The 24667-nt window shown below is 42.1% G+C and overlaps 2 protein-coding genes and 1 long non-coding RNA gene across 4 annotated transcripts in view; 1 reads left to right on the forward strand and 2 right to left on the reverse strand.

The window, feature by feature from the left end:
- The window catches only part of LOC137048322 (uncharacterized), a 40608-nt gene extending 34132 nt beyond the window's left edge, over positions 1–6476 (reverse strand). For both annotated transcript variants that reach the window (XR_010899377.1, XR_010899378.1), the window contains exons 1-3: positions 6344–6476; positions 6124–6240; positions 3175–3329 (exon numbers count right to left, since the gene is read on the reverse strand). This is a non-coding gene — a long non-coding RNA (uncharacterized lncRNA). The remainder of the gene's footprint in view (positions 1–3174; positions 3330–6123; positions 6241–6343) is intronic.
- slc6a18 (solute carrier family 6 member 18) lies at positions 3094–22932 on the forward strand. The gene is made up of 12 exons (XM_067426436.1): positions 3094–3253; positions 6104–6244; positions 6352–6489; positions 6597–6778; positions 7517–7627; positions 7744–7856; positions 11406–11534; positions 11655–11811; positions 13388–13592; positions 13679–13838; positions 16630–16792; positions 22587–22932. Exons 1-12 carry the CDS (start codon positions 3109–3111, stop codon positions 22785–22787), a joined length of 1845 nt encoding a protein of 614 aa, XP_067282537.1. The 5' UTR covers positions 3094–3108; the 3' UTR covers positions 22788–22932.
- Positions 13693–24667, reverse strand: part of tert (telomerase reverse transcriptase) — a 39566-nt gene continuing 28591 nt past the window's right edge. The window contains exons 17-18 of the transcript XR_010899376.1: positions 16673–16784; positions 13693–13823 (exon numbers count right to left, since the gene is read on the reverse strand). The gene's annotated coding sequence lies outside the window, so the exon portion shown is untranslated. The remainder of the gene's footprint in view (positions 13824–16672; positions 16785–24667) is intronic.

The raw sequence follows: 24667 nt of genomic DNA on the forward strand, positions 1-24667 counted from the left end.
TTTTTTCAATGTTTGCTAACGTAAAGTAGTACATTGCTAACATGTCTTAGCATTTAGCTAGCATGAATCAACACATATGTAACATGTCTTATCTTGTTGCTTCCATTAATTAGCACACTGATAACATGTTCATAACATTTTGTGAACATGAATTAACACATTGTTAACATTTTAACATATTGCTAACATGATAACACATTGCTAACATGTTTTTAAAATGTTGATAACATTAATTAGTACATTGCTAACATGTATTAGCATGTTGTTAGCATGAATTAGCACATTATGGTACTAACATGTTGCTAACATGAATTAGCACATTACTAACATGTTTCTAATATGCTTTAGCACATTTGTTAACATGTCTTGTTGCTAGCATTAACACATTGCTAACATGTGTTAGCTTGTTTCTAGCATGATTTTAACACGTTGCTAACATGTTTTAGCACATAATATATAGTTTGTGTCGGCAAATACTCTGTAAGTGTTGAATCAGAGTTTTGACCTGTCAATCAAAGCCTAATCGGATCAGAACTCAAGAGCTGAAGCTGAGTTTGAATCTCATGATTACTTTGACCGAGTGTCATAACTTTGCCTTCCATATGTTACGAATAAGGTGGATAGAAAACACATTATCTACAGTAGCAGTGTGTGTGTGTGTGTGTGTGATGGGTAGGTTTAGGGGCAGTGTGTGTGTGTGTGTGTGTGTGTGTGTGTGTGTGTGTGTGTGTGTGTGTGTGATGGGTAGGTTTAGGGGCAGTGTGTGTGTGTGTGTGTGTGTGCGATGGGTAAGTTTAGGGGTAGGGGCAGTGTGTGTGTGTGTGTGTGTGTGTGTGTGTGATGGGTAGGTTTAGGTGCTGTGTGTGTGTGTGTGTGTGTGTGTGTGATGGGTAGGTTTAGGGGCAGTGTGTGTGTGTGTGTGTGTGTGTGTGTGATGGGTAGGTTTAGGGGCAGTGTAAGGGGATAGAAAATACGGTTTGTACAGTATAAAAACCATTACGCCTATGGAGAGTCCCCATATGTCACAAAAACAAACGTGTGTGTGTGTGTGTGTGTGTGTGTGTGTGGTCTATATGATTCCCACGCCGCGCTGGTTTTAATGCTGCTGTGATACCTGAGGAACTGAACAGCCTGTCCTTCAGATTTCTTCGCTCTTATCTTTAATTGTTAGATTAATAACTCAGATATGCTGTTCTCTGTTTCTAATAGACACTTCATGTTTTATTGGTCCTTGTGTTAAACTGTCATCATTATTACTTGAGAGTCCAGCATAACTATAATTAATGCAGCTTCACACACACACACACACACACACGTTTGTTTCGCTATATTAGTGAGGACATTATATAGACTTCCATTGATTTGATATCAGATTAATGCTACTTTCTATCCCCTAACCCAACCCCTGTCCCTAAACCTACCCATCACACACACACACACACACACACACACACACACACACACACACACACACACACACACACACACACACACACACACACACACACACACACACACACACACACACACACACACACACACACACACAGCCCGTATCCCTAAACCTCCCCATCACAGAAACATGTGCAAAACAATAGCTTTAAATAAAAACATGTTTTTGGCGATTTATAAGCCTTTTTAACCAGTGAGGACCAGTCCAATGTCCTCACCTTGTTTTCATGTTTTACTATATAAGGGAGGACATTTGTGTCCTCACAAGTATTGCCAAACAAGAAACACACACACACACACACACACACTCCAGATTGTGTGATGTCTCTCAGTCTCCAGCCGGTGGCGCTGTGAGCTCAATACTCGACCTGAGACAAAGGCTTCTAGCCAAGCTTTCATGCTCTACACACAATTTATACATTAAAAAAAATAATATATCTATCTAATATAAACACTATATCTGTAGCACTGTGTGTGTGTGTGTGTGTGTGAGTGTGTGTGTGTGTGTGTGTGTGCGTGTGTGCGTGTGTGTGTGTGTGTTGTCTATATCATTCCCACGCCACACTGGTTTTAATGGTGCTGTGATACCTGAGGAACTGAACAGTCTGTCCTTTAGATCTTTCATTGTTAGATTAATAACACACACACACACACACACACACACACACACACACACACACACACACACACACACACACAACACACACAAACACACACACACACACACACACACACACACACACACACACACACACACACACACACACACACACACACACACACACACACACACACACACACACACACACACACACACACACACACACACACACACACACACACACACACAGGTTTAGGGGAAGGGGCAGTGTTATTAATCTAACAATGTAAGATCTAAAGGACAGACTGTTTAGTTCCTCAGTGTGTGTGTGTGTGTGTGTGTGTGTGTGTGTGTGTGTGTGTGTGTGTGTGTGTGTGTGTGTGTGTGTGTGTGTGACATATGAGGACACAAGTGTGTATAATGCCATGGGTATGACACAGGTATTACAGGAGAGGGTGAAATATGAGGACATTACCCATGGCCCCACTTTACAAAAGGCTTATAAATCACACAGGAGGAGTTTTTCCTGTGATGGGTAGATTTAGGGGCAGTGTGTGTGTGTGTGTTTGTGTGTGTGTGTGTGTGTGTGTTTTCTCACTGCTGTTTTTAATAATGAGTTCTGGAGATCTCTCTAAACTGCAGTATCTCATTGAGTTAGAGTTTATTTCAGTGTCCGTTACACACATGTCCATCCTGTGCTAATCGCCCAAACCCATTAGTAAGTACACACTCTCATAATGACACACACACTCACTCTCTTAATGACACACACACTCACTCTCATAATGACACACACACTGTCATAATGGCCGCTCTCCCAGTGTAAGAAAGGACTTTGTTTTGAGACGAATCAAATAAACTCCTAATGAGGACAATAAAAGAATAACAGCTCAACCTTTAGCCGTGTGTGTTTTTACAGTAAAACACGGATTTGAGCAGCATTCCTGTCAGCGCCGGTTACACATTAAACACACACACACACACCCCCGGCTTACAGCGTCTCCATGCATAACCCATCCATCACACACTCACTCACACACACACTCGGCGTCAGGATGGACACGGTCAGCCAATCGTCCAGCGCTCAGGAACGGCCCAAATGGGACAATAAGGTCCAGTACCTGCTGACCTGCATCGGGTTCGCTGTGGGGCTCGGGAACGTCTGGAGGTTCCCATACCTGTGCCAGATCTACGGCGGAGGTGAAGAGTGTGTGTGTGTGTGTGTGATGCTCTTCCTCAGTGTTTCTGTCCCGTTTCGGAAATCAGGATCGGTTTCCTGGAGAAACAGAACGACGAATTCAAAGGAAAAAACAAGATTATGATCATTCCAATACTCATTAGTTAACATTAATAATGCATTAATGAACATGGACTAATGAAGAGTGACGGCTGTATTTACAGTGAGCATTTCTTTAATAAGTCATTCGTTGATCACTAAACGGAGCGGTTTGATGTTAAAATGCATCAGTAAAAGCTGAAATGAACATTAAGATGAATAAATATTGTATGGCTCTAATGAAAACATTCTGAGTTAATAAATCCCTTTAAAATGAAGATTCGTTCACTGGAGAAGCAGAACGACTGGAGATATGAAGACTTCGTTTACAGGAGAAATGATCATAATCTTGTTTTGCCTTTATTGGGAAGATTTTCTGACTGAGATGTTTGTTCTTTGAAGCACAAACTCGTCGTATTTATAATGCGTTAATGAACGTGCTGTTATTACTTTTAATACTTATAATTTTGCAATCATTTTTAAAATAATTAGGACAGCACATTTACTCTATTATGTCTTATTTGTATTTACATATTGAAGCATTTAAACGCTTATAATATCATATATCAGTCTAAATACTTCAGTTTTTATATTATATTATAGGCCGTTATGATTATATTATATGGTAAGCCTAATAAAGGACTGATCTCAGCGGGATGGTTTACGGATCATTGCCATTAAAAAAATGGCATGTGATGGGTTAGGGGCAGTGTGTGTGTGTGTGTGTTTGTGTGTGTGTGTGTGTGTGTGAGATGGGTAGGTTTAGGGGCAGTGTGTGTGAGTGTGTCTGTGAGATGGGTAGGTTTAGGGGCAGTGTGTGTGAGTGTGTCTGTGAGATGGGTAGGTTTAGGGGCAGTGTGTGTGAGTGTGTCTGTGAGATGGGTAGGTTTAGGGGCAGTGTGTGTGTGTGTGTGTGTGTGTGTGTGTGAGATGGGTAGGTTTAGGGGCAGTGTGTGTGTGTGTGTGTAAGATGGGTAGGTTTAGGGGCAGTGTGTGTGTGTGTGTGTGTGAGATGGGTAGGTTTAGGGGCAGTGTGTGTGTGTGTGTGTGTGTGTGAGATGGGTAGGTTTAGGGACAGTGTGTGTGTGTGTGTGTGTGTGTGTGTGTGTGTGTGTGTGTCTGTGAGATGGGTAGGTTTAGAGGCAGTGTGTGTGTGTGTGTGTGTGTGTGTGTGTGTGTGTGTGTGTGAGATGGGTAGGTTTAGGGGCAGTGTGTGTGAGTGTGTCTGTGAGATGGGTAGGTTTAGGGGCAGTGTGTGTGTGTGTGTGTGTGTGTGTGAGATGGGTAGGTTTAGGGGCAGTGTGTGTGTGTGTGTGTGTGTGTGTGTGTGTGAGATGGGTAGGTTTAGGGGCAGTGTGTGTGTGTGTGTCTGTGAGATGGGTAGGTTTAGGGGCAGTGTGTGTGTGTGTGTGTGTGTGTGTGTGTGTGTGTGTGTGAGATGGGTAGGTTTAGGGGCAGTGTGTGTGAGTGTGTCTGTGAGATGGGTAGGTTTAGGGGCATAGGGGCAGTGTGTGTGAGTGTGTGTGTGTGAGATGGGTAGGTTTAGGGGCAGTGTGTGTGTGTGTGTGTGTGTGTGTGTGTGTGTGTGTGTGTGTGTGTGTGTGTGTGTGTGTGTGTGTGTGTGAGATGGGTAGGTTTAGGGGCAGTGTGTGTGTGTGTGTGTGTGTGTGTGTGTGTGTGTGTGTGTGTGTGTGTGTGTGTGTGTGTGAGATGGGTAGGTTTAGGGGCAGTGTGTGTGTGTGTGTGTGTGAGATGGGTAGGTTTAGGGGCAGTGTGTGTGTGTGATGGGTAGGTTTAGGAGTAGGGTGTGTGTGTGTGTGACGGGTAGGTTTAGGGGTAGGGTGTGTGTGTGTGTGATGGGTAGGTTTAAGGTGTGTGTGTGTGTGTGTGATGGGTAGGTTTAGGGTAGGGTGTGTGTGTGTGAGTGATGGGTAGGTTTAGGGGTAGGGTGTGTGTGTGTGTGTTTGTGAGTGATGGGTAGGTTTAAGGTGTGTGTGTGTGTGTGTGTGTGTGTGTGTGTGTGTGTGTGTGTGTGTGATGGGTAGGTTTAGGGGTAGGGTGTGTGTGTGTGTGTGTGATGGGTAGGTTTAGGGGTAGGGTGTGTGTGATGGGTAGGTTTAGGGGTAGGGTGTGTGTGTGTGTGTGTGTGTGTGATGGGTAGGTTTAGGGGTAGGGTGTGTGTGTGTGATGGGTAGGTTTAGGGGTAGGGTGTGTGTGTGTGTGTGTGTGATGGGTAGGTTTAGGGGTAGGGTGTGTGTGTGTGATGGGTAGGTTTAGGGGTAGGGTGTGTGTGTGTGAGTGATGGGTAGGGTGTGTGTGTGTGTGTGTGATGGGTAGGTTTAGGGGTAGGGTGTGTGTGTGTGAGTGATGGGTAGGTTTAGGGGTAGGGTATGTGTGTGTGTGTGTGTGTGTGTGTGTGTGTGATGGGTAGGTTTAGGGGTAGGGTGTGTGTGTGTGTGTGTGATGGGTAGGTTTAGGGGTAGGGTGTGTGTGTGTGTGAGTGATGGGTAGGTTTAGGGGTAGGGTGTGTGTGTGTGAGTGATGGGTAGGTTTAGGGGTAGGGTGTGTGTGTGTGATGGGTAGGTTTAGGGGTAGGGTGTGTGTGTGTGAGTGATGGGTAGGGTGTGTGTAAGGAGAGAGAATATACAATATAAAACCAATACGCCTATGCAGAGTGCCCAATAAAACATGTAAACACAGCATGTGCGTCTTTGTGCGTGTGTGTGTGTGTGTGTGTGTGTGTATGCGTGCGTGTGTGTGTGTGCGCGTTTCAGGAGCGTTCCTGATCCCGTACCTGATCGCGCTGGTCTTCGAGGGTCTGCCGCTGCTGTATCTGGAGCTGGCCATCGGTCAGAGTCTGAGGAAGGGAAGCATCGGCGTCTGGCACTCCATCTCTCCTCTGCTGGGCGGCCTGGGTAAGAGTGTGTGTGTGTGTGAGAGAGAGAGAGTGTGTGTGTAAGTGAATCAAACCCTTTAAGAAGTTCATAAAGCGTGATTGAGTGCTTCACACACACGTCTGCAGGAGTGGCGTCCATGTTCCTCTCCTTCCTGGTGGGATTGTTCTATAACACCATCCTGGCCTGGGTCCTGTGGTACTTCTTCCACTCGTTCCAGGATCCGCTGCCCTGGAGTCAGTGTCCTGTCAACGCCAACAACACGGGTACACACACACACACACACACACACACACTCACTCATACACACACACACGCACGTGGGATGTAGATATTGTCTGAGAGTTTTGTGTGGATGGCTGATGTCTCGCAGGTTTCGTGGAGGAGTGTGTGGTCAGCACACCGGTCAACTACTTCTGGTACAGGCAGACTCTGAACATCTCTCCAGACCTGGAGCAGAGCGGCTCGCTGCAGTGGTGGCTCGTGCTGTGTGTGGGCTCGGCCTGGGCCATCGTCTACATCTGCTTCATCAGGGGCATCGAGACCATCGGGAAGGTGTGTGTGTGTGTGTGTGTGGGGGGGGGGGGATGTAATGTGGTGACTGTAAAGTATAGAAGTATTTGTTTTCAAAAGTAAATGTCCTTCTTTATGTCGCCGCATTATTGTATTATAGTTGTATAAATGCACATTATGCCATCATGGTTTAAGCCAGTCAGTGACGCTCCATCTGACACACTAGCAGACGACTAACTTAAACTCATTTAAATACTTGTAGAAAAGTTACAAAGCTCTTTATAAAGCTGCTGTCACTTTAAGGCCGAATGCACGGATCCAATACACTGATACACATCTGATATTCTCACACTGTTCACCTTCACTGAAGACAGAATCAACTTTGTTTATGTGAATCCTCCACTAAATGAGCATTTGGACATCCGTCTTCTTCCATTTTGCTCTAAACTATAAATCAGTGTTTAATAAATGCTGTGAAATCATTGAACTTCACGAGACTCTACAAGAGTGATTCCTGAAAGGCTTTCTGCAAAAACCCAAACACCTTTTAAAGAAGAAAAAAATCATCACTGACTTTCAAAGCTGCGACAGAAACGACTTTCCACTTCGAGGACCTTGATAGAAATGTAGTGGAGTAAAGAGGACGATATTTGTCTTTCAGATGGAGTGAAGTTAAAGTCAGAAGTTTACAGAAAAAATAATACTCCAGTAAAGCACAGAGACTCAAACAGTGGACTTCAGTACAGGACTTAAGTAAATGTGCTTTACTGTCCACCTCAGGCCGTGTATGTGACCGCGACCTTCCCGTACCTAGTGCTGACCATCTTTCTGGTGAGGGCCCTCACATTACCCGGGGCCGCGGAGGGCCTCCGGTACCTCTTCACTCCAGACGTGAGTCTCACTGCACAGATCTGCCATATGGGACACCAGCGGGAGACTGAGGCATGTGTGTGTGTGTGTGTGTGTGTGTGTGTGTGTGTGTGTGTGTGTGACCTCTCTCTCTGCAGTGGACCCTGCTGACCGACCCTCGGGTGTGGCTGGACGCCGCTACACAGATCTTCTTCTCTCTGTCTCTGGCCTTCGGAGGACTCATCGCCTTCTCCAGCTACAACCCCAAAAAGTGCGACACTGTTACACAATTTTCCTTAAAGGGCTGATGAATTGAGGAATCAACTTTCCCTTGAGCTTTTGATATATAAAGGTCATGATCATATAATAATATCCTGTAAGTTTCAGAGCTGAAAACTTCCTTGTTAGTCAAAGAAAAGCTTTTATAGACACCAGACCCAGAAAACGATCGTGTTCACATCTTTACGTCACCTAGTGGCGAAACACCGCCGCTACAGAACAATAAGCACATCTAATTCAGTAGCCCCGCCCACTGACTCATCTAATTCAGTAGCCCCACCCACCAGCTTATCTAATTCAGTAGCCCCGCCCACCGACTCGTCTAATTCAGTAGCCCCGCCCACCGACTCGTCTAATTCAGTAGCCCCACCCACCAGCTTATCTAATTCAGTAGCCCCGCCCACCGACTCGTCTAATTCAGTAGCCCCACCCACCAGCTTATCTAATTCAGTAGCCCCGCCCACCGACTCGTCTAATTCAGTAGTCCCGCCCACTGACTCATCTAATTTAGTAGCCCCGCCCATTGACTCGTCTAATTCAGTAGTCCCGCCCACTGACTCGTCTAATTTAGTTGCCCCGCCCATTGACTCGTCTAATTCAGTAGTCCCACCCACCGACTCGTCTAATTTAGTAGCACCGCCCACCGACTCGTCTAATTAAGTAGCCCCACCCACCGACTCATGTAATTAAGTAGCCCCGCCCACCGACTCATCTAATTCAGTAGCCCCACCCACCGACTCATGTAATTAAGTAGCCCCGCCCGCCGACTCATCTAATTCAGTAGCCCCACCCACCGACTCATGTAATTAAGTAGCCCCGCCCGCCGACTCATCTAATCCAGTAGCCCCGCCCACCGACTCATGTAATTAAGTAGCCCCGCCCGCCAGCTCATCTAACTCAGGAGCCCCGCCCACCGACTTCATTTAACTGCAGAATCGTTTGTAAACAAGTCTCAGGTCGAGCTGGATTTGCAGACATATTGAGATTAAAACACAATGCTGTGCAGAGTCCTGCAACGGGTCGGGTACCCGCATAAAAGTGGCTAAAACGGGTGGATTGTGACATTTATAAAATTCACGGGCGGGGATGCGGGCGGATAATTAACTCTGTGCGGGCGGGTAGTAGCGCGGATGGGCGGATGAAAAATATGTGCAATATTTCTGTGGCAAAGTGAACGAGAGAGAGAGAGAGAGAGAGAGAGAGAGAGAGAGAGAGAGAGAGAGAGAGAGAGAGAGAGAGAGAGAGAGAGAGAGAGAGAGAGAGAGACCAGGGCGTGATTGTGAATGAGCGTCACCTGCGAGCCACACCGGTCTCGAGTCCTCTGAGGGAGCTCGGAAACATATAAGGACGAGAGATCACCAGACCTGGATTTAACGTTGAGTTGTGTTTACGTTTTATTGTGTGCGCTTGGCAGATGTCCATGAGCATGAGGGGCTGCCCACGTTACTTTCGTTTTGTTTGGTTAAAGTCTTTTAAATGTTCGCTGGTTCCCGCCTCCTTCTTCCCCCATCGAACATATTGTAGGCTATTACAATTTCTATGTCCAAATTACCATTACACACACACGCAACAACGATATAGGGGTGTGCATTGGCACTGCCTTCACGATTCGATTCGATTACGATTCACCAGGTAACGATTCGATTCGATTCTACGATGCATTGCGATGCATCAAAATTCTACTGCACACAAAGCTAATTTTTCATCAGTCATGAGGCAATACAAGCAGATATTAAACAACAGATTGTATTGGCTGCTATGTGTCTCCTGTATCTTTGACATAAAAGTTATTAAATAAAATAAAATGTAATTAAATAAAATTAAATAAAATGCAATTAACCCTTAAATGCATGACTGTTTCACCAAACATTCTTACATATTCAGGTCGTTAGCGACCCAGATCTATATTTAACACTGATAGACCTCCACCTGTCGTGATAATATATAAAACTCCTGATTTTAGAGTAACAGCTACAGAAGAATAAAATAAAACCTATTTCGTTACCTTTTGGAGCTTGGAAGGGTTCAGTTTGAGCAGATGTTTAACACCATCATCATCTGTCCTCGTCAGAGCTCGTTTACCAGTATATTCAGCATCTGCTCATATTCGCCATCTCCAGCATATTCTCCAAACTCATTCTCAACGTCTTCAAAATCAATATTTTGATCACTGACAGCTTCTTGACCACATCCATCATCAGTGACAGTGACACTAGCATATGATTGTGTTTAGTACTTGCTTTCTGCGGTAAATCACTGAGTCATTTCAAGTTTTGCAGATTATTATTATTGTTTCGTTTTCTGTCAGAGGTAACTATGAGTGAAACGTCACTTCATCATTGGGTATCAGACATTGCCACCTTGTGGAATAAAGGTAAATTGCGCCATATTTCGTCATTATAGATTAATTTATTATTGTGCAAAAAATATATACGAACAATCCTACACACCTCGGGTCGTTAGCGCGTTTTTAATAACCCGTCTATCGCGGTCATCTCCCTCCGCCTCAGCCATCTTCCTTGTTGTTGTTGTTATTCTCCCGGAACCGGAAGTATTTGAAACTTCACAACTTTATCGTCCGCCAGAAAATAAACAGTGACATAATCGATTATGGCACTTTGCCGCATCGATGCTGAATCGTTCATGCCCCGCATCGTGATGCATCGCCGAATCGATTATTGTTGACACCCCTACAACGATATGCCATTTGACCCATCACGTAACCACCACTGCGACATCGAAACTTTTGTTGATGCAGATGGAGCGAGCGTTGCAGGAGTAGCAATGGATGAAGTAAAGTAAAGTTGGTGAGTGGAGTAACGTTAGCTATATGAGTTGACAATGAGTCTTTAAAGGCACTTTTGACTGTTTCATTAGCCCATTCATGACGAGGTTGATGTTGAGAGAGGTGCAGGATAAAAAATAAAGCATTTTAATTTGAATGTTTTAGCGTGTGTGATTTATCGCGGGCACAGGTCGGGTAACGGGCCAAATATTAACGGGTCTGGGCGGGTACGGATTTAATTTTGATATTTTCACGGGTCACGGGTCGGATCTGGTGCTAAACCTTGCGGGTATGGGCGGGGGCGGGTCTCCAAAAATGGACCCGTGCAGGACTCTGATGCTGTGCTTCTATATCGGATCCGACAGGAATGGTGCAACACACTTATGTGAGTAAAACGTGTTTTTATATGTAATAGTAGTCCCGGGGCTGTGTGTTTTCCAGACGGGCTACCAAAACCTAAGCCCGCCAGCAGGCCGGTAAATCTCAAAGAGTGAAATAACATTCCTTTCTTGATTTAGGCACGTATGTGTGTGTGTGTGTGTGTGTGTGTGTGTGCGCTTATATTACAGGAGAGAGCCTCAAAACCAGTGTAGAAAATAGCCTATTACTGATGAGTTATGATGTTTCTGAATGTAAAAACCACACGAACGTCATTAGTTGACCTCAGACAACAGGATAAAAAATTAAAGCCAATTCATAACTTCTTTAAAATAATGCATTTTGAATATAATACATGCTTGTGACGGTGTCCTGTAGGAATAACTGTGAGCGAGACGCGGTGCTTGTGGGATGCATTAACAGCGCCACGTCCCTCTACGCCTCCATTCCTATATTCGCCATCCTGGGCTTCAAGGCCACCAGCAACTTCAACGCCTGCATCAACAGGTGACACGCACACACACACACACACTGATGGAGCTACGCATCAACAGTGTTTCACGCATCAAACGACTGCCAGGTCTGATTGACAGGTGTGTGTGTGTGTGTGTGTGTGTGTGTGTGCAGTAACATCCTGGATCTGACCAACGCCTTCGACATCGGGGACAGAAACATCACGGCTGAGAACTACGAGAGTTGGCTGACGGATCTGAACACAACTGATCCGGAGAAAGTCTCCGGGCTCAACCTCAAACACTGCGTCCTCCAGAACTTCCTGGACCAGGTAAAGCTGGAAATAAGCACAGACTTGCATTTCAAAATTAACCCTAAAAAGGTAACTTTGTCTTTTTGTCTCGCGATTCCATCTTTACATCTCGCAATTCTGACTTTACATCTTGCAAATCCAACTTCAACTTTACATCTTGCAATTCCGACTTTACATCTCACAAATCCAACTTTACATCTCGTAAATCCAACTTCAACTTTACATCTTGCAAATCCAATTCCATCTTTACATCTCGCAAATCTGACTTCAACTTTACATCTTGCAAATCCAATTCCATCTTTACATCTTGCAAATCCAACTTCAACTTTACATCTTGCAATTCCGACTTTAAATCTCGCAAATCCAACTTTACATCTTGCAAATCCAATTCCATCTTTACATCTTGCAAATCCAACTTCAACTTTACATCTTGCAATTCCGACTTTAAATCTCGCAAATCCAACTTTACATCTTGCAAATCCAACTCCAACTTTACATCTTGCAAATCCAATTCCATCTTTACATCTCGCAAATCTGACTTTACATCTTGCAAATGCTACTCCGACTTTAGATCACGTAATTCCGAATTTACATCTCACAATCCCACCTTTACACCTCACAAAACCAACTCTGATTTTACATCTCGTAAATCTGACTTTACATCTCGCAATTCCGACTTTACATCTTGCAAATCCAACTTTAGATCAGGCAATTCCATCTTTACATCTCGCAACTCCAACTTTAGATCACGCAATTCCATCTTTACATCTCGTAATCCGACTTTACATCTTGCAAATCCGACTTTACATCTCGCAAATCCAACTCCAACTTTAGATCAGGCAATTCCATCTTTACATCTCGCAAATCCAACTCCAACTTTAGATCAGGCAATTCCATCTTTACATCTCGCAAATCTAACTTTACATCGTGCAAATCCTACTCCGACTTTAGATCAGGCAATTCTGACTTTACATCTCGCAATTCCGAATTTACATCTCGCAATTCCGACTTTACACCTCGCTTTACATCTTATCTTTTTTAACTTTACATCTCACAAAACCAACTCCGATTTTACATCTCGCAAATCCAACTCCAACTTTACATCTCGCAATTCTGAATTTACATCTCCCAATTCGGACTTTATATCTCGCAATTCGGACTTTATATCTTGCCATTCCGACTTTATATCTCGCAATTCCGACTTTACTTCTCCAAATTCCGACTTTAGATCACGCAATTCTGACTTTAAATCTCACAATTCTTACTTTACATCTCGCAAATCTGACTTTCCTTCTCGCAAATCTGACTTTACGTCACGCAATTCTGACTCTACATCACGCAATTTCCGACTTTACGAAACGCAATTCCGAATTTATAATGTGTAATACTGACTTTATAAAATGCATTTCCGCAGCGACTTTACATCACACAATTCCATAAAAAATTGTTTTTATTTGAAATGTCATTTTTTGTATCATTATATCTTCGCACTTTAGATTATTTCAACGTGTCCTTGATGAGTAAAAGTATTATTTAACTCCAAACTGTTGAACGCTAGTGTGTGTATAGTGACCGGCGTTTCTGTCTTACCCAGAGTGCCTCAGGAACGGGCCTGGCCTTCATCGTGTTCACGGAGGCAGTGATCGAGATGCCGGGCTCTCAGGTGTGGGCCGTGCTGTTCTTCGTCATGCTCTTCAGCCTCGGCCTGTCCTCCATGTTCGGGAATCTGGAGGGCGTTCTGACGCCGCTGCTGGATCTGCACATGGTGCCCAAATGGATGCCCAAAGAGCTCTTCACAGGTAGCCAATCCTGAGACATGGCCGTATGCTAATGAGGTGGGCGTATGCTGATGAGGCGGCCGTATGCTAATGATATGTTAATGCAGGTCTGATCTGTGCGGTGAGCTTCCTGGCGGCGCTGATCTTCACGCTGGGATCAGGGAATTATTGGCTGGAGATCTTCAACAGCTATGTGGGATCCGTCCCACTCCTCGTCATCGCCTTCTTCGAGATCATCGCCGTCGTGGGATTCTACGGGATGAAGCGGTCGGAAAATCTTCATTTTAAAGCCAGCAGTAAAAATTAGGGATGCACGTATAAAATTTTTAAGTAGAAGTAAAAGTCCTTCATGTGGCCGATTCCGATACCAATAACGATATTTAAGTGCTTTTCGTGGCCGGTTCTGATATGATAACCGATACTTAAGTCCTTTTCGTGGCCGATTGCGATTCCGATAACCGATACTTAAGTCCTTCTTGTGGCCGATAACGATAATCAATACCTAAGTCCTTCACACGGCCAGGTTCCGATAACCGATACTTAAGTCCATAACGCGGCCGGTTCCGATAACCGATACTTAAGTCCTTCACGCGGTCAGTTTCCGATAACCGATACTTAAGTCCTTCATGCGGCCGGTTCCGATAACCGATACTTAAGTCCTTCGCTCGGCCAGTTCCGATAACCGTTACTTAAGTCCTTCACGCGGCCGGTTCTGATAACCGATACTTAAGTCCTTCTCGTGGCCGGTTCCGATAACCAATACTTAAGTCCTTCACGCGGCCGGTTCCGATAACCGATACTTAAGTCCTTCACGCGGCCGGTTTCCGATAACCGATACTTAAGTCCTTCACGCGGCCAGTTCCGATAACCAATACTTAAGTCCTTCACGCGGTCGGTTCCGATAACCGATACTTAAGTCCTTCACGCGGCCAGTTCCGATAACCAATACTTAAGTCCTTCACGCGGTCGGTTCCGTTAACCGATACTTAAGTCCTTCACATGGCCGGTTCTGATAACCGATACTTAAGTCCTTCACGGGGCTGGTTCTGATAACCGATACTTAAGTCCTTCTCGTGGCCGGTTCCGATAACCGATACTTAAGTCCTTCGCTCGGCCAGTTCCGATAACCGTTACTTAAGTCCTTCACGCGGCCGGTTCTGATAACCGATACTTAAGTCCTTCTCGTGGCCGGTTCCGATAACCAATACTTAAGTCCTTCACGCGGCCGGTTCCGATAACCAATACTTAAGTCCTTCTCGTGGCCGGTTCCGATAACCAATACTTAAGTCCTTCACGCGGCCGTTTCCGATAACCAATACTTAAGTCCTTCTCGTGGCCGGTTCCGATAACCGATACTTAAGTCCTTCGCTCGGCCAGTTCCGATAACCGTTACTTAAGTCCTTCAGGCGGCCGGTTCTGATAACCGATACTTAAGTCCTTCTCGTGGCCGGTTCCGATAACCAATACTTAAGTCCTTCACGCGGCCGGTTCCGATAACCGATACTTAAGTCCTTCTCGTGGCCGGTTCCCATAACCGATAATTCAGTCCTTCACTCGGCCGGTTCTGATAATCGATAGTTAAGTCCTTCACGCGGCTGGTTCCGATAACTGATACTTAAATCCTTCTCGTGGCCGGTTCCGATAACCGATACTTAAGTCCTTCTCGTGACCGGTTCCAATAACCGTTACTTAAGTCCTTCACGCGGTCGGTTCCGATAACCGATACTTAAGTCCTTCACGCGATCGGTTCCGATAACCGTTACTTAAGTCCTTCTCGTGGCCGGTTCCGATAACCGTTACTTAAGTCCTTCACGTGGTCGGTTCCGATAACCAATACTTAAGTCCTTAATGTGGTCGGTTCCGATAACCGTTACTTAAGTCCTTCACGTGGTCGGTTCCGATAACCGATACTTAAGTCCTTAATGTGGTTGGTTCCGATAACCGTTACTTATGTCCTTCTCGTGGCCGATACCAATAACCGATACTTAAGTCCTTCACACGGTCAGTTCCGATAACTGATACTTGAGTCCTTCTCGTGGCCAATACCAATAACCGATACTTAAGTCCTTCACACGGTCAGTTCCGATAACTGATACTTGAGTCCTTCTCGTGGCCAATACCAATAACCGATACTTAAGTCCTTCATGCGGCCGGTTCCGATAACCAATGAATGAATGAATGAGGCATTTATATAGTGCTTTCAAATGTACTACTGTACACCCAAAGCGCTTCACACTCATGTCAGGGGTCTCTTCTCAACCACTTAGGTGGAAGGATACTTAAGTCCTTCACGCGGCCGGTTCCAAAAACCAATACTTAAGTCCTTCACGCGGCCGTTTCCGATAACCAATACTTAAGTCCTTCACGCGGCCGGTTCCGATAACGATACTTAAGTCATTCTCGTGGCCGATACCAATAACCGATACTTAAATCCTTCTCGTGAACAATTAACTACAACAAAACAAATTAACTACAAAATCTTTACTAAATAACAAATGTACAACTAAAATAAAAAAATTTTTTAAGAAAATTTAAAAATAAATAAATGTTTTAAAAGCAACTTAAAAACTCTTAAAGATGTTAAAATAAATAATTTAAACAAACAAAAAAACACAAAATTTAGTTATTTCATTAAAATATAACAATAAATAAAACAAATATTATAAAATAACTATTTTAAACTAAAAACAAATTATACATTCTGAAATAAAGATATAACGCTTACATAAATTAGTTAAATCCTTAAAATAACAATAAAATATTTTAAAATAAAACTTTTTTTAAAATTTCTACATATTTAATCACATAAATGTACAAATTTAATAAATAGAATTTTTTTTTTTAAGTAAAACTTTTTGAAAAAAGCAAAAATATAAATAAAAACAAATCATTTATGTGTTAGTTACACCACATCAGAGAACCATGAACCATTATTAAAAATATAAACTTATTGACCTAATCTCAATATTTGAGCTATGAGGGTTTCAGTATTAGACGAGTGTTTGTGATGGTTTGAGACTGAAAGACGTGTGTGTGCCTCTGTGTGTGTCTGCTCCAGGTTCAGCGACGACATCGAGTACATGACGGGCCGGCGGCCGAACCTGTACTGGCGTGTGTGTTGGATGGGCATCAGTCCAGTCATGCTGCTGGTGGTTCTGGTGGCGTATGTGGTGGTCCAGGTTCAGGAACATCCCACCTATCCCGCCTGGAACCCTGCGTATGTGAGTGTAAAACAGCAGAACATTATGACCTCCCCTTCACACTCCTCTTCTTCCTCTTAATGTAAAATTAAAAGACTGAAAATTATTAAATCTATTAAAATTATATCATAAATATATATTTAAAAAAAAAAGATCTTAAGACAAAAAACACTAAAATTAAAAAATTAATTACAGAAAATTGTATTAAAATCATAAAATACAAAATCCATCGAGATTATTTATGTTATTTAAAATAAAAAAAATTAAAACATGCGAAGTTAAAACGATTTTAAAATGCAAAACACTTATTTAAATTCAATAAAATATAAAATAAAAAATAAATAAAATTGTAATTAAATAATAAAAAATGATCATTTAAAATGCAAGACACTTACTAAAATTGAAGCAAGACTGAAAATGATTAAATCTATTAAAATGATAACATACATATATATATAAGCAAATAATCTTAAGATGCAAAACACTAAATTTAAATAATCAATAATTGTAAAAAAAATGTTTTTTTTAAAAAAATCATTAAATACAAACGCATCAAGAGATTTATTTATTTGTTATTTAAATTTTAATTAAATCATACAAAATGCGAAGTTAAGCGATTTTAAAATGCAAAACACATTTATTTAAATAAAATAAAATATGAAACAAAACAAAATTCAATGAATGAATGAGGCATTTATATAGCGCTCGTATGTACTACTGTACGCCCAAAGCGCTTCACACTCGTGACAGGGGTCTCTCCTCAACGAAGAAAAGATGCAAAACACCATTGTTATATCATAAATATAAAATTAAAACTAATGATCATAAAAAAATCATAATATACAACACTTAAACTCAAAAAATGTCAATTTAGTAAAGTTTTAAATAAAAATGTAATTAAATAATAAAACAATTTAATTTAAAATTACTTAAAATGCAAAACAAACATACAAAAATAAATGATTAGGCCATCCTTAAAAATATTCTTGTTTGCCGTAACCCGACCGACCCTGTCAATTTAGGGCCGACTCAAATTTTTATTTTTTTTTCCCTTTTAGTCCGACCGACTTGCCGGTTGTAAATTGGCTTTAAGACCGACCAATTTCTTTTTTTTACTTTTCAAACAACTAATACAACAGTAATAAAATAATATGAATTATATTTTAGTAAGTATTATAAATGTATAAATTACCTGGGCCTACATACAAACGAAGGCTACGTTCTTTCGTTTATAGAAAAACCCGTGACGTCATCTATGTGTTTACACTATGGTTAACGGATGTCACACTATGGCCTGCACGTGCGTTCGTTTCGGTTCGGCTCATACTCTCATTCACTGACTACGTTTACATGGACAACAATACTCCGATATTAATCTGATTAAGACAATACTCTGATTAAGAGGCTACCATGTAGACAGCGATTTCTAATTACCTTAATCTGATTAAAGTCATAATCTAACTAAACATAAATCGGATTAAGACATGTGGAGTATGCCTATTTTAGTCGCATTATCAGAGACATGTACACACCTTAATCTAACTATTAATGTCATGTCGGAGATTTCACCGCATTTTTTGACAGGACATAGTGTTGTAGTACTCGAGATCGGTCTTGGTCTCGAGACCGGTCTCGAGACCACTTTTTAAAGGTCTTGGTCTCGTCTCGGTATCGACCGCATTTTTACTCGGTCTCGTCTCGGTCTCGGGCGAAGATGACTCGGGATTTTGTCTCAAGACCGGTCAAGACCACAGCTGAAGGCATATAAAGAGCAGAGAACCCTGCGCGCACTCTCTCTGTCTTCAAAATAAGCACATAAGCTCTCTCTGATACTTCACATATTAAGCTAAATCAAAAGTTCAGAAAACCGAATCCATGTTGAACGTTGCGCGTTCGGACAACTGTTTTGAAGTACCGCTCGGTGTGAATTGCGCTCAAAAAACGTTTGACCAGCTAAACAGCTGACATAAATCATACATTAAATAAATAGGAAACAATTTCTATCCAGTTATGAAGTGTTTTCTGTGTGACAAACCTTCCGCGATGTTCTGACAGCCGTGATTCACACACAACGGGTCTGCTAATGTCCGATTCACGACCAAATGACTCATTTGAACCGAATCATTTTAACGACGGTAATCAGAACTGATCTGTTCAACAATGAACTGAACGAATCAGTTTAATAATTTACTCAGAACACCTCAGAAATGAGAACACAAGTGTGCTTACCCAATTTAGCAAGAGTGGAGAGTAAGATTTATTAGTTTTAACTATCCACAGTATTTCAGCTTATGTATGTTGAATGTGTAGTAAAATAAATAGTCTAAAATCATTTAGTTTCGACTGGAGTGAGGTGAAAACAGAACAAAGTTGTTTGTTAGCTAGCTGATCATTTTATTAAATTGTATATGGCAGAAAATGTGGCTATTTGTTAACTGTTAATGCTATTTCTAATATTGATATGATTATATACCAAAACAATTCAACCTGTTGGAACAAAAGAAACATCAATATAAGAGATCATACATAATATGAGATATAAACATAAGATAATAAAAAATGATTGTTTCGTTGCATTGAGATATTTGTTAAATCAAACTGTAGTTAATCAAAAAATGCAAGTACAGGGTTTCTTTTCCTTGTTGTTGCACAATAAAGCTGCACAATAACATTTTCAATTTGTAAATGAAAATATGTACATATGTAAAATAATTTGCTTAAGCAGCATACTAATGCATATCTGTATGATACATATTCCACCTCCAGTTATTCACATTCATTTAAGACATAATGGACTGTGTCTGAGATTAATACCTCATCCAGATTAGCATTCTTAGGGAACTTTGAGTTTTAAAATGGGCACGAGCGCTTTTCAAAAAACAAAACACAAAACTCTGTTAGTGTCAGTTTGGTGTTTGTGTCCACCATAGACTGTAAACAATATGGACACGTCGTCTTCAGTGCCTCCCATTGACGAAAAGTTAAGTGTTATTTGCTTATAGAAGAAAAAGATTAATTCCCACAAAGCTGCAATGCCTTTTGATTATTTGATCAAAACTTCTCTCATGGTACACTTTCACACCCACACATACGAGAGAAGTGCCAATCATAGGCATATTCCACATTTTATCATGAGTGTGGGGACATGCATTGGTCTCGGTCTTGACTCGGTCTCGGCCCTTCAAAGTCTTGGTCTTGTCTTGGTCTCGGCCCTTCAAAGTCTTGGTCTTGTCTTGGTCTCGGTTTAGGTGGTCTCGACTACAACACTAACAGGACACATACCGTTACGCACAACAGGGAAGTGCAGAGGGGAGGCTTTGTGGGTTCGAGCCTCTGCCCTTTTTGAAAATTAATCAAAAGTGCCCCTTTCAACAATCATCGATAATATTGTGGCCAATAAAACATAATTGGGATTATACTTAATATAACAACGTGTACAAAACAGTAACAAATAGTGGAAAAGTCGCGTTTATCTTTTACGGATCTGTCAGTCTGAAAAGTCGTTGCCATAAACGTCGTTGCTATGGGCGGTGTGTGTTTTACTTGACTGTTCATTGTGAACACTGCGTCCTCTCTCTCTATTTTTATTTTTGTTGTTCAATGCTCATTGTAAAAGTAAAATACAATAAGTTTGTATCTGTAATCGCTAACCAGATGGGTCATTCAGTGAACGCCTGTGGCTCGACGGCAGGAAAAACAATCCAAAGAGTCATGATTTTTAAACCTTTTTCATAATTAATCAAAGCTATTATTTTAAATGTAGGCTGTCAATAAGGAGGAAAGAGGGGCAGTGTCTCTTCAAAAAAAAAAAAAAAAGAGGCAATACATATTACAAAAATAAATCAACGTAAATGTAGATATAAAACATTATAAAAACGCATGTTTTGTTATACTTCTTAATGTAAAGTAACACTGTCCAACAGCGACACCCGCAGGTGAAGTTAGCGGGTTTACTGAGCCCATAAAATTAACACACCTGCCAAAGTCACGCTATGATTGGATGTTGGAGAACATAGCGTGGCATGGGGACGTAATGACGTGCCATAATCGATCTATGTTCTAGCACATGTAAAACGGGAACATGAACGGAGTACTCTAAAAGCAACTCATGTAAACACCTTAATCAGAATATTGTCTTATTTAGAATAAGGTCAATAATTAGATTACTGCTGTCCATGTAAACGTAGTCATTGAAACGTTAGACTGTTAAAGCCCTGTCGGAGATTTCGCCGCATTGTGTGACAGGAGTCAAGACCATGGACACGTTACACACACCAGGCAAGTGCACTGCAGAGGGGAGGGCTTTGAGCCCCTTCCCTTTTTGAAAATGAATCAAAAGTGCCCCTCTCAACATTTATCATTACTATATTGTGGCGAATAAAACAGATTTTGAATTATAATTAATATAACAACGTGTACAAAACAGTAACAAATGGCGGAAAAGCCGTTTATCTTGTCTCTGTCAGTCTGAAATGTCGTTGTCATAACGCGTTGCTATGGGTAGCGTGTGTTTTGCTCAACCTCCCCAGCGTGTGGTGGGAGCGGCGGCACTGGTTGTAACTTGAAAAATAATGCTTTATGCATGGTTCTGTCGATGGATACACGTGCTGGTTCCTCAGTGATAGGCTACACTACAACAGCGATAATAAAAGAAAACGTGGGCAAAACGGTCTCTCTTTGTAAACTGTGTTCAATGCATGCGAGTGCTGCCGTATGACCAGTCATTTTCGCCATCATCACTCAGTATATTCGCCAGAAGACGCGAATGAGAACTCTGCAGTGAGAGAAGATCTGTCTCTGTGCGCAGCGCGCGCACGTCTCACAGCGCGCAAATATTGAGTTCTTTCAAGTCTTGCGTTTGAACGGATAAACTCACACAAAAAGTATGTCAACATGTCGATCTTGATGAGTATCCAACCAAGCAGACATAGTCTGTATATGGCTTAAGAGAACTTTATACAGTTGAGAAAGACGAGCATATCTCTGTATTAGGTCTTAAAGGGGCAGTAGCCTTTACTGCTGTCTGTCAAACAAAAGATAAGGACTCACTCACTGCTCTTGATTGAATAGCTTGCTATAGCTACTTAATTAATTGAATTAATAAAAACAACTTTTTGCTTTTTAATATTCAAATGCACTAGTCTATATCACCAGATGCGTTGGTCTGGCAAGAAGTGCAAGCCACTTCAGAGACACAGATAGTTGCGTGTTCAGATTTAACACAATCGAGCGTAAAAATAAGAAACATATCACGGGAAAATACTAAAACGGGAAGACAGCAGGAAAAGAGCTAAAATACGTGAGAAACCCGGAAAAAAAGGGAGGGTTGACAGCTTTGAGTCAATGACAGCTAGCTGGTGGTTGGACCCTTTTCTTAATGAATGCACCTGAAATTTATGCAATAAACATGTTTTTGACAAATATTTCAATTTGTTTGTGGTCTATATAGCCTGCAATTAGCCTACACGCCCGAAGGCACAGCTTGAAGACCCAGTCAGTGATGTCACGATATGCCAATTTGTTTAAATTCATACCTACGTAATCACCATCACCAAAAATGTACTTTTTTTTTTTATATTAAAATTTGAAAAAAAAAATATAGACCTACCTACCGACCCTTTTTTTTAAAATTTTTACTGTTACTGCAAACCAAAATATTTTTAAGGATGGCCTTACGCAGATAATTTAAATCCTAACCCTAACCCCAAAGCAGGTCTAAAGCTGTAGTGAGATGAGTGTGTGTGTGTGTGTGTGTGTGTGTGTGTGTGTGTGTGTGTGTGTGTGTGTGTGTGTGTGTGTGTGTGTGTGTGTGCAGGAGCGGTTTCCGGAGGCGGAGGTCAAGCCGTACTCCGACTGGGTTTTTGCCATCTGTGTCCTGCTGAGCTCCGTCCCTGTGCTGTCCATCCCCATCGTAGCGGTGTACAAACTCATCAGACGGCACACACACACACACACACACACTCCAAACCCATACAGCAACCCGGCCTTCACAGCAGACTCCTTCAAGCAGATCTAGAGGAGACACACACACACACACACACACACACACACACACACACACACACACACACACCAAACCCAAACAGCAATCTGGCCTTCACAGCAGATCTAGAGGACGTGGACACACACAGACACACTCCAAACCCATACAGCCACCCGGCCTTCACAGCAGACTCCTTCAAGCAGATCTAGAGGACACGGACACACACAGACACACACACTCCAAACCCATACAGCAACCCGGCCTTCACACACACGGACACACAAACAGACACACACACACACTCCAAACCTATACAGCAACCCGGCCTTCACAGCAGACTCCTTCGAGCAGATCTAGAGACACACACACACACACACACACACACACACACACACTCCAAACCCATATAGCAACCCGGTCTTCACAGCAGACTCCTTCAAGCAGATCTAGAGGAGACACACACACACACACACACACACACTCCAAACCCATACAGCAATCCAGCCTTCACAGCAGATCTAGAGGACACACACAGACACATTCACGGACACACACAGACACAGACACAGACACAGACACACACACACACACACACACACACTCCAAACCCCGCCATCTCAGGATCTTCAGCACACTTCCCATTCAAACCAACATGTGCCCGAGGAAGACTCTGACATTTTTTTAAATTACTTACACACAAAAGAAATATTAGTGACAAATGTCTGACCTTAAACTATGTGAAAAACAATGACTTTTATTCTGCAAACTTATACTGAGAATATAAAACACATGACGTACTGAACGGCACATTTCTGAGGTGTAAATATCATGTTTACAAAACTCAAAACAGTGATTTTATTTTTTTTAAATGTGATTTTTTTTTTATTATAAAAAATGCTTGGAAGTGTTTATTAATTTATATATATATATACAAATATTAAGTGTGAGATATATATATGGGTGTGTGTGTTTTTGAAGGAAAATATGTTCATCAAGGCTGCATTTATTTGATCAAAAATACAGAATTTGTTTTCTATATTAATATATTTTAACATTATTTATTCCTGTGATCAAAGCTGAATTAAAGATATTCTCAACGGCACATTTCTGAGGTGTGAAAATCATGTTTACGAAACTCAAAACAGAGATTTCATTTTTTAAACTTGATTTTGTTTTATTAAGTGAAGTGTTTTTCTAATTTTCATATAAATTAAATAAGGAATATCTATACATAAAAATACACACAGTGAACATTTAGTCCTCAGAGTTGATGTGTGTGAAGCAGGAGAAATGGGCAAGCGTAAGGATTTGAGCGAGTTTGGCCAGATTGTGACGGCTAGACGACTGGGTCAGAGCATCTCCAAAACTGCAGCTCTTGTGGGCTGTTCCCGGTCTGCAGTGGTCAGTATCTATCAAAAGTGCTCCAAGGAAGGACCAGTGGAGAACCGGCCACAGGGTCATGGGCGGCCAAGGCTCATTGATGACCGTGGGGAGCGAAGGCTGACCGTGGGGTCCGATCAAACAGACGATCTACTGGAGCTCAAACTGCTCCAGAAGCTAATGCTGGTTCTGAGAGAATACATTAATAGCAGATCAGCCAAAGGGGGACCAAAACAACATTAGGATAGTGTTTTGCCAGATGTGTTTTCTCGATTAAGAGTTGAGTTTCTACTGGAAGTCAATGTTTTACTATTGAAAGACGAATGTTTGATTCTTTATCATATTTTAGCAGCTCCTCTGGTCACACATTACAGACGTCAGACAGTTTGGACATTTCCATGAAGCTCATCTGAAATGAGTTCTGCTCTCTCGCGGACAGATCGAGTTAGTCAGTAACCAGAATAACAATGTTTACAGCGGCATAAACACCACTGAGATCACACTAATAAAAACACACTGCATTTCTGACGCTG

Source organism: Pseudorasbora parva, chromosome 19, assembly GCF_024679245.1.
Source record: "Pseudorasbora parva isolate DD20220531a chromosome 19, ASM2467924v1, whole genome shotgun sequence".
NCBI lineage: Eukaryota > Metazoa > Chordata > Actinopteri > Cypriniformes > Gobionidae > Pseudorasbora > Pseudorasbora parva.

Bases quoted from the DNA above. Each gene is read 5' to 3' on its own strand.
- slc6a18 (XM_067426436.1), top strand. From the start codon at position 3,109: ATGGACACGGTCAGCCAATCGTCCAGCGCTCAGGAACGGCCCAAATGG. The intron at 6,245-6,351 runs GTAAGAGTGTGT...ACACGTCTGCAG, and splicing joins TCCTCTGCTGGGCGGCCTGG to GAGTGGCGTCCATGTTCCTC. The intron at 11,812-13,387 runs GTAAAGCTGGAA...TGTCTTACCCAG, and splicing joins TCCAGAACTTCCTGGACCAG to AGTGCCTCAGGAACGGGCCT.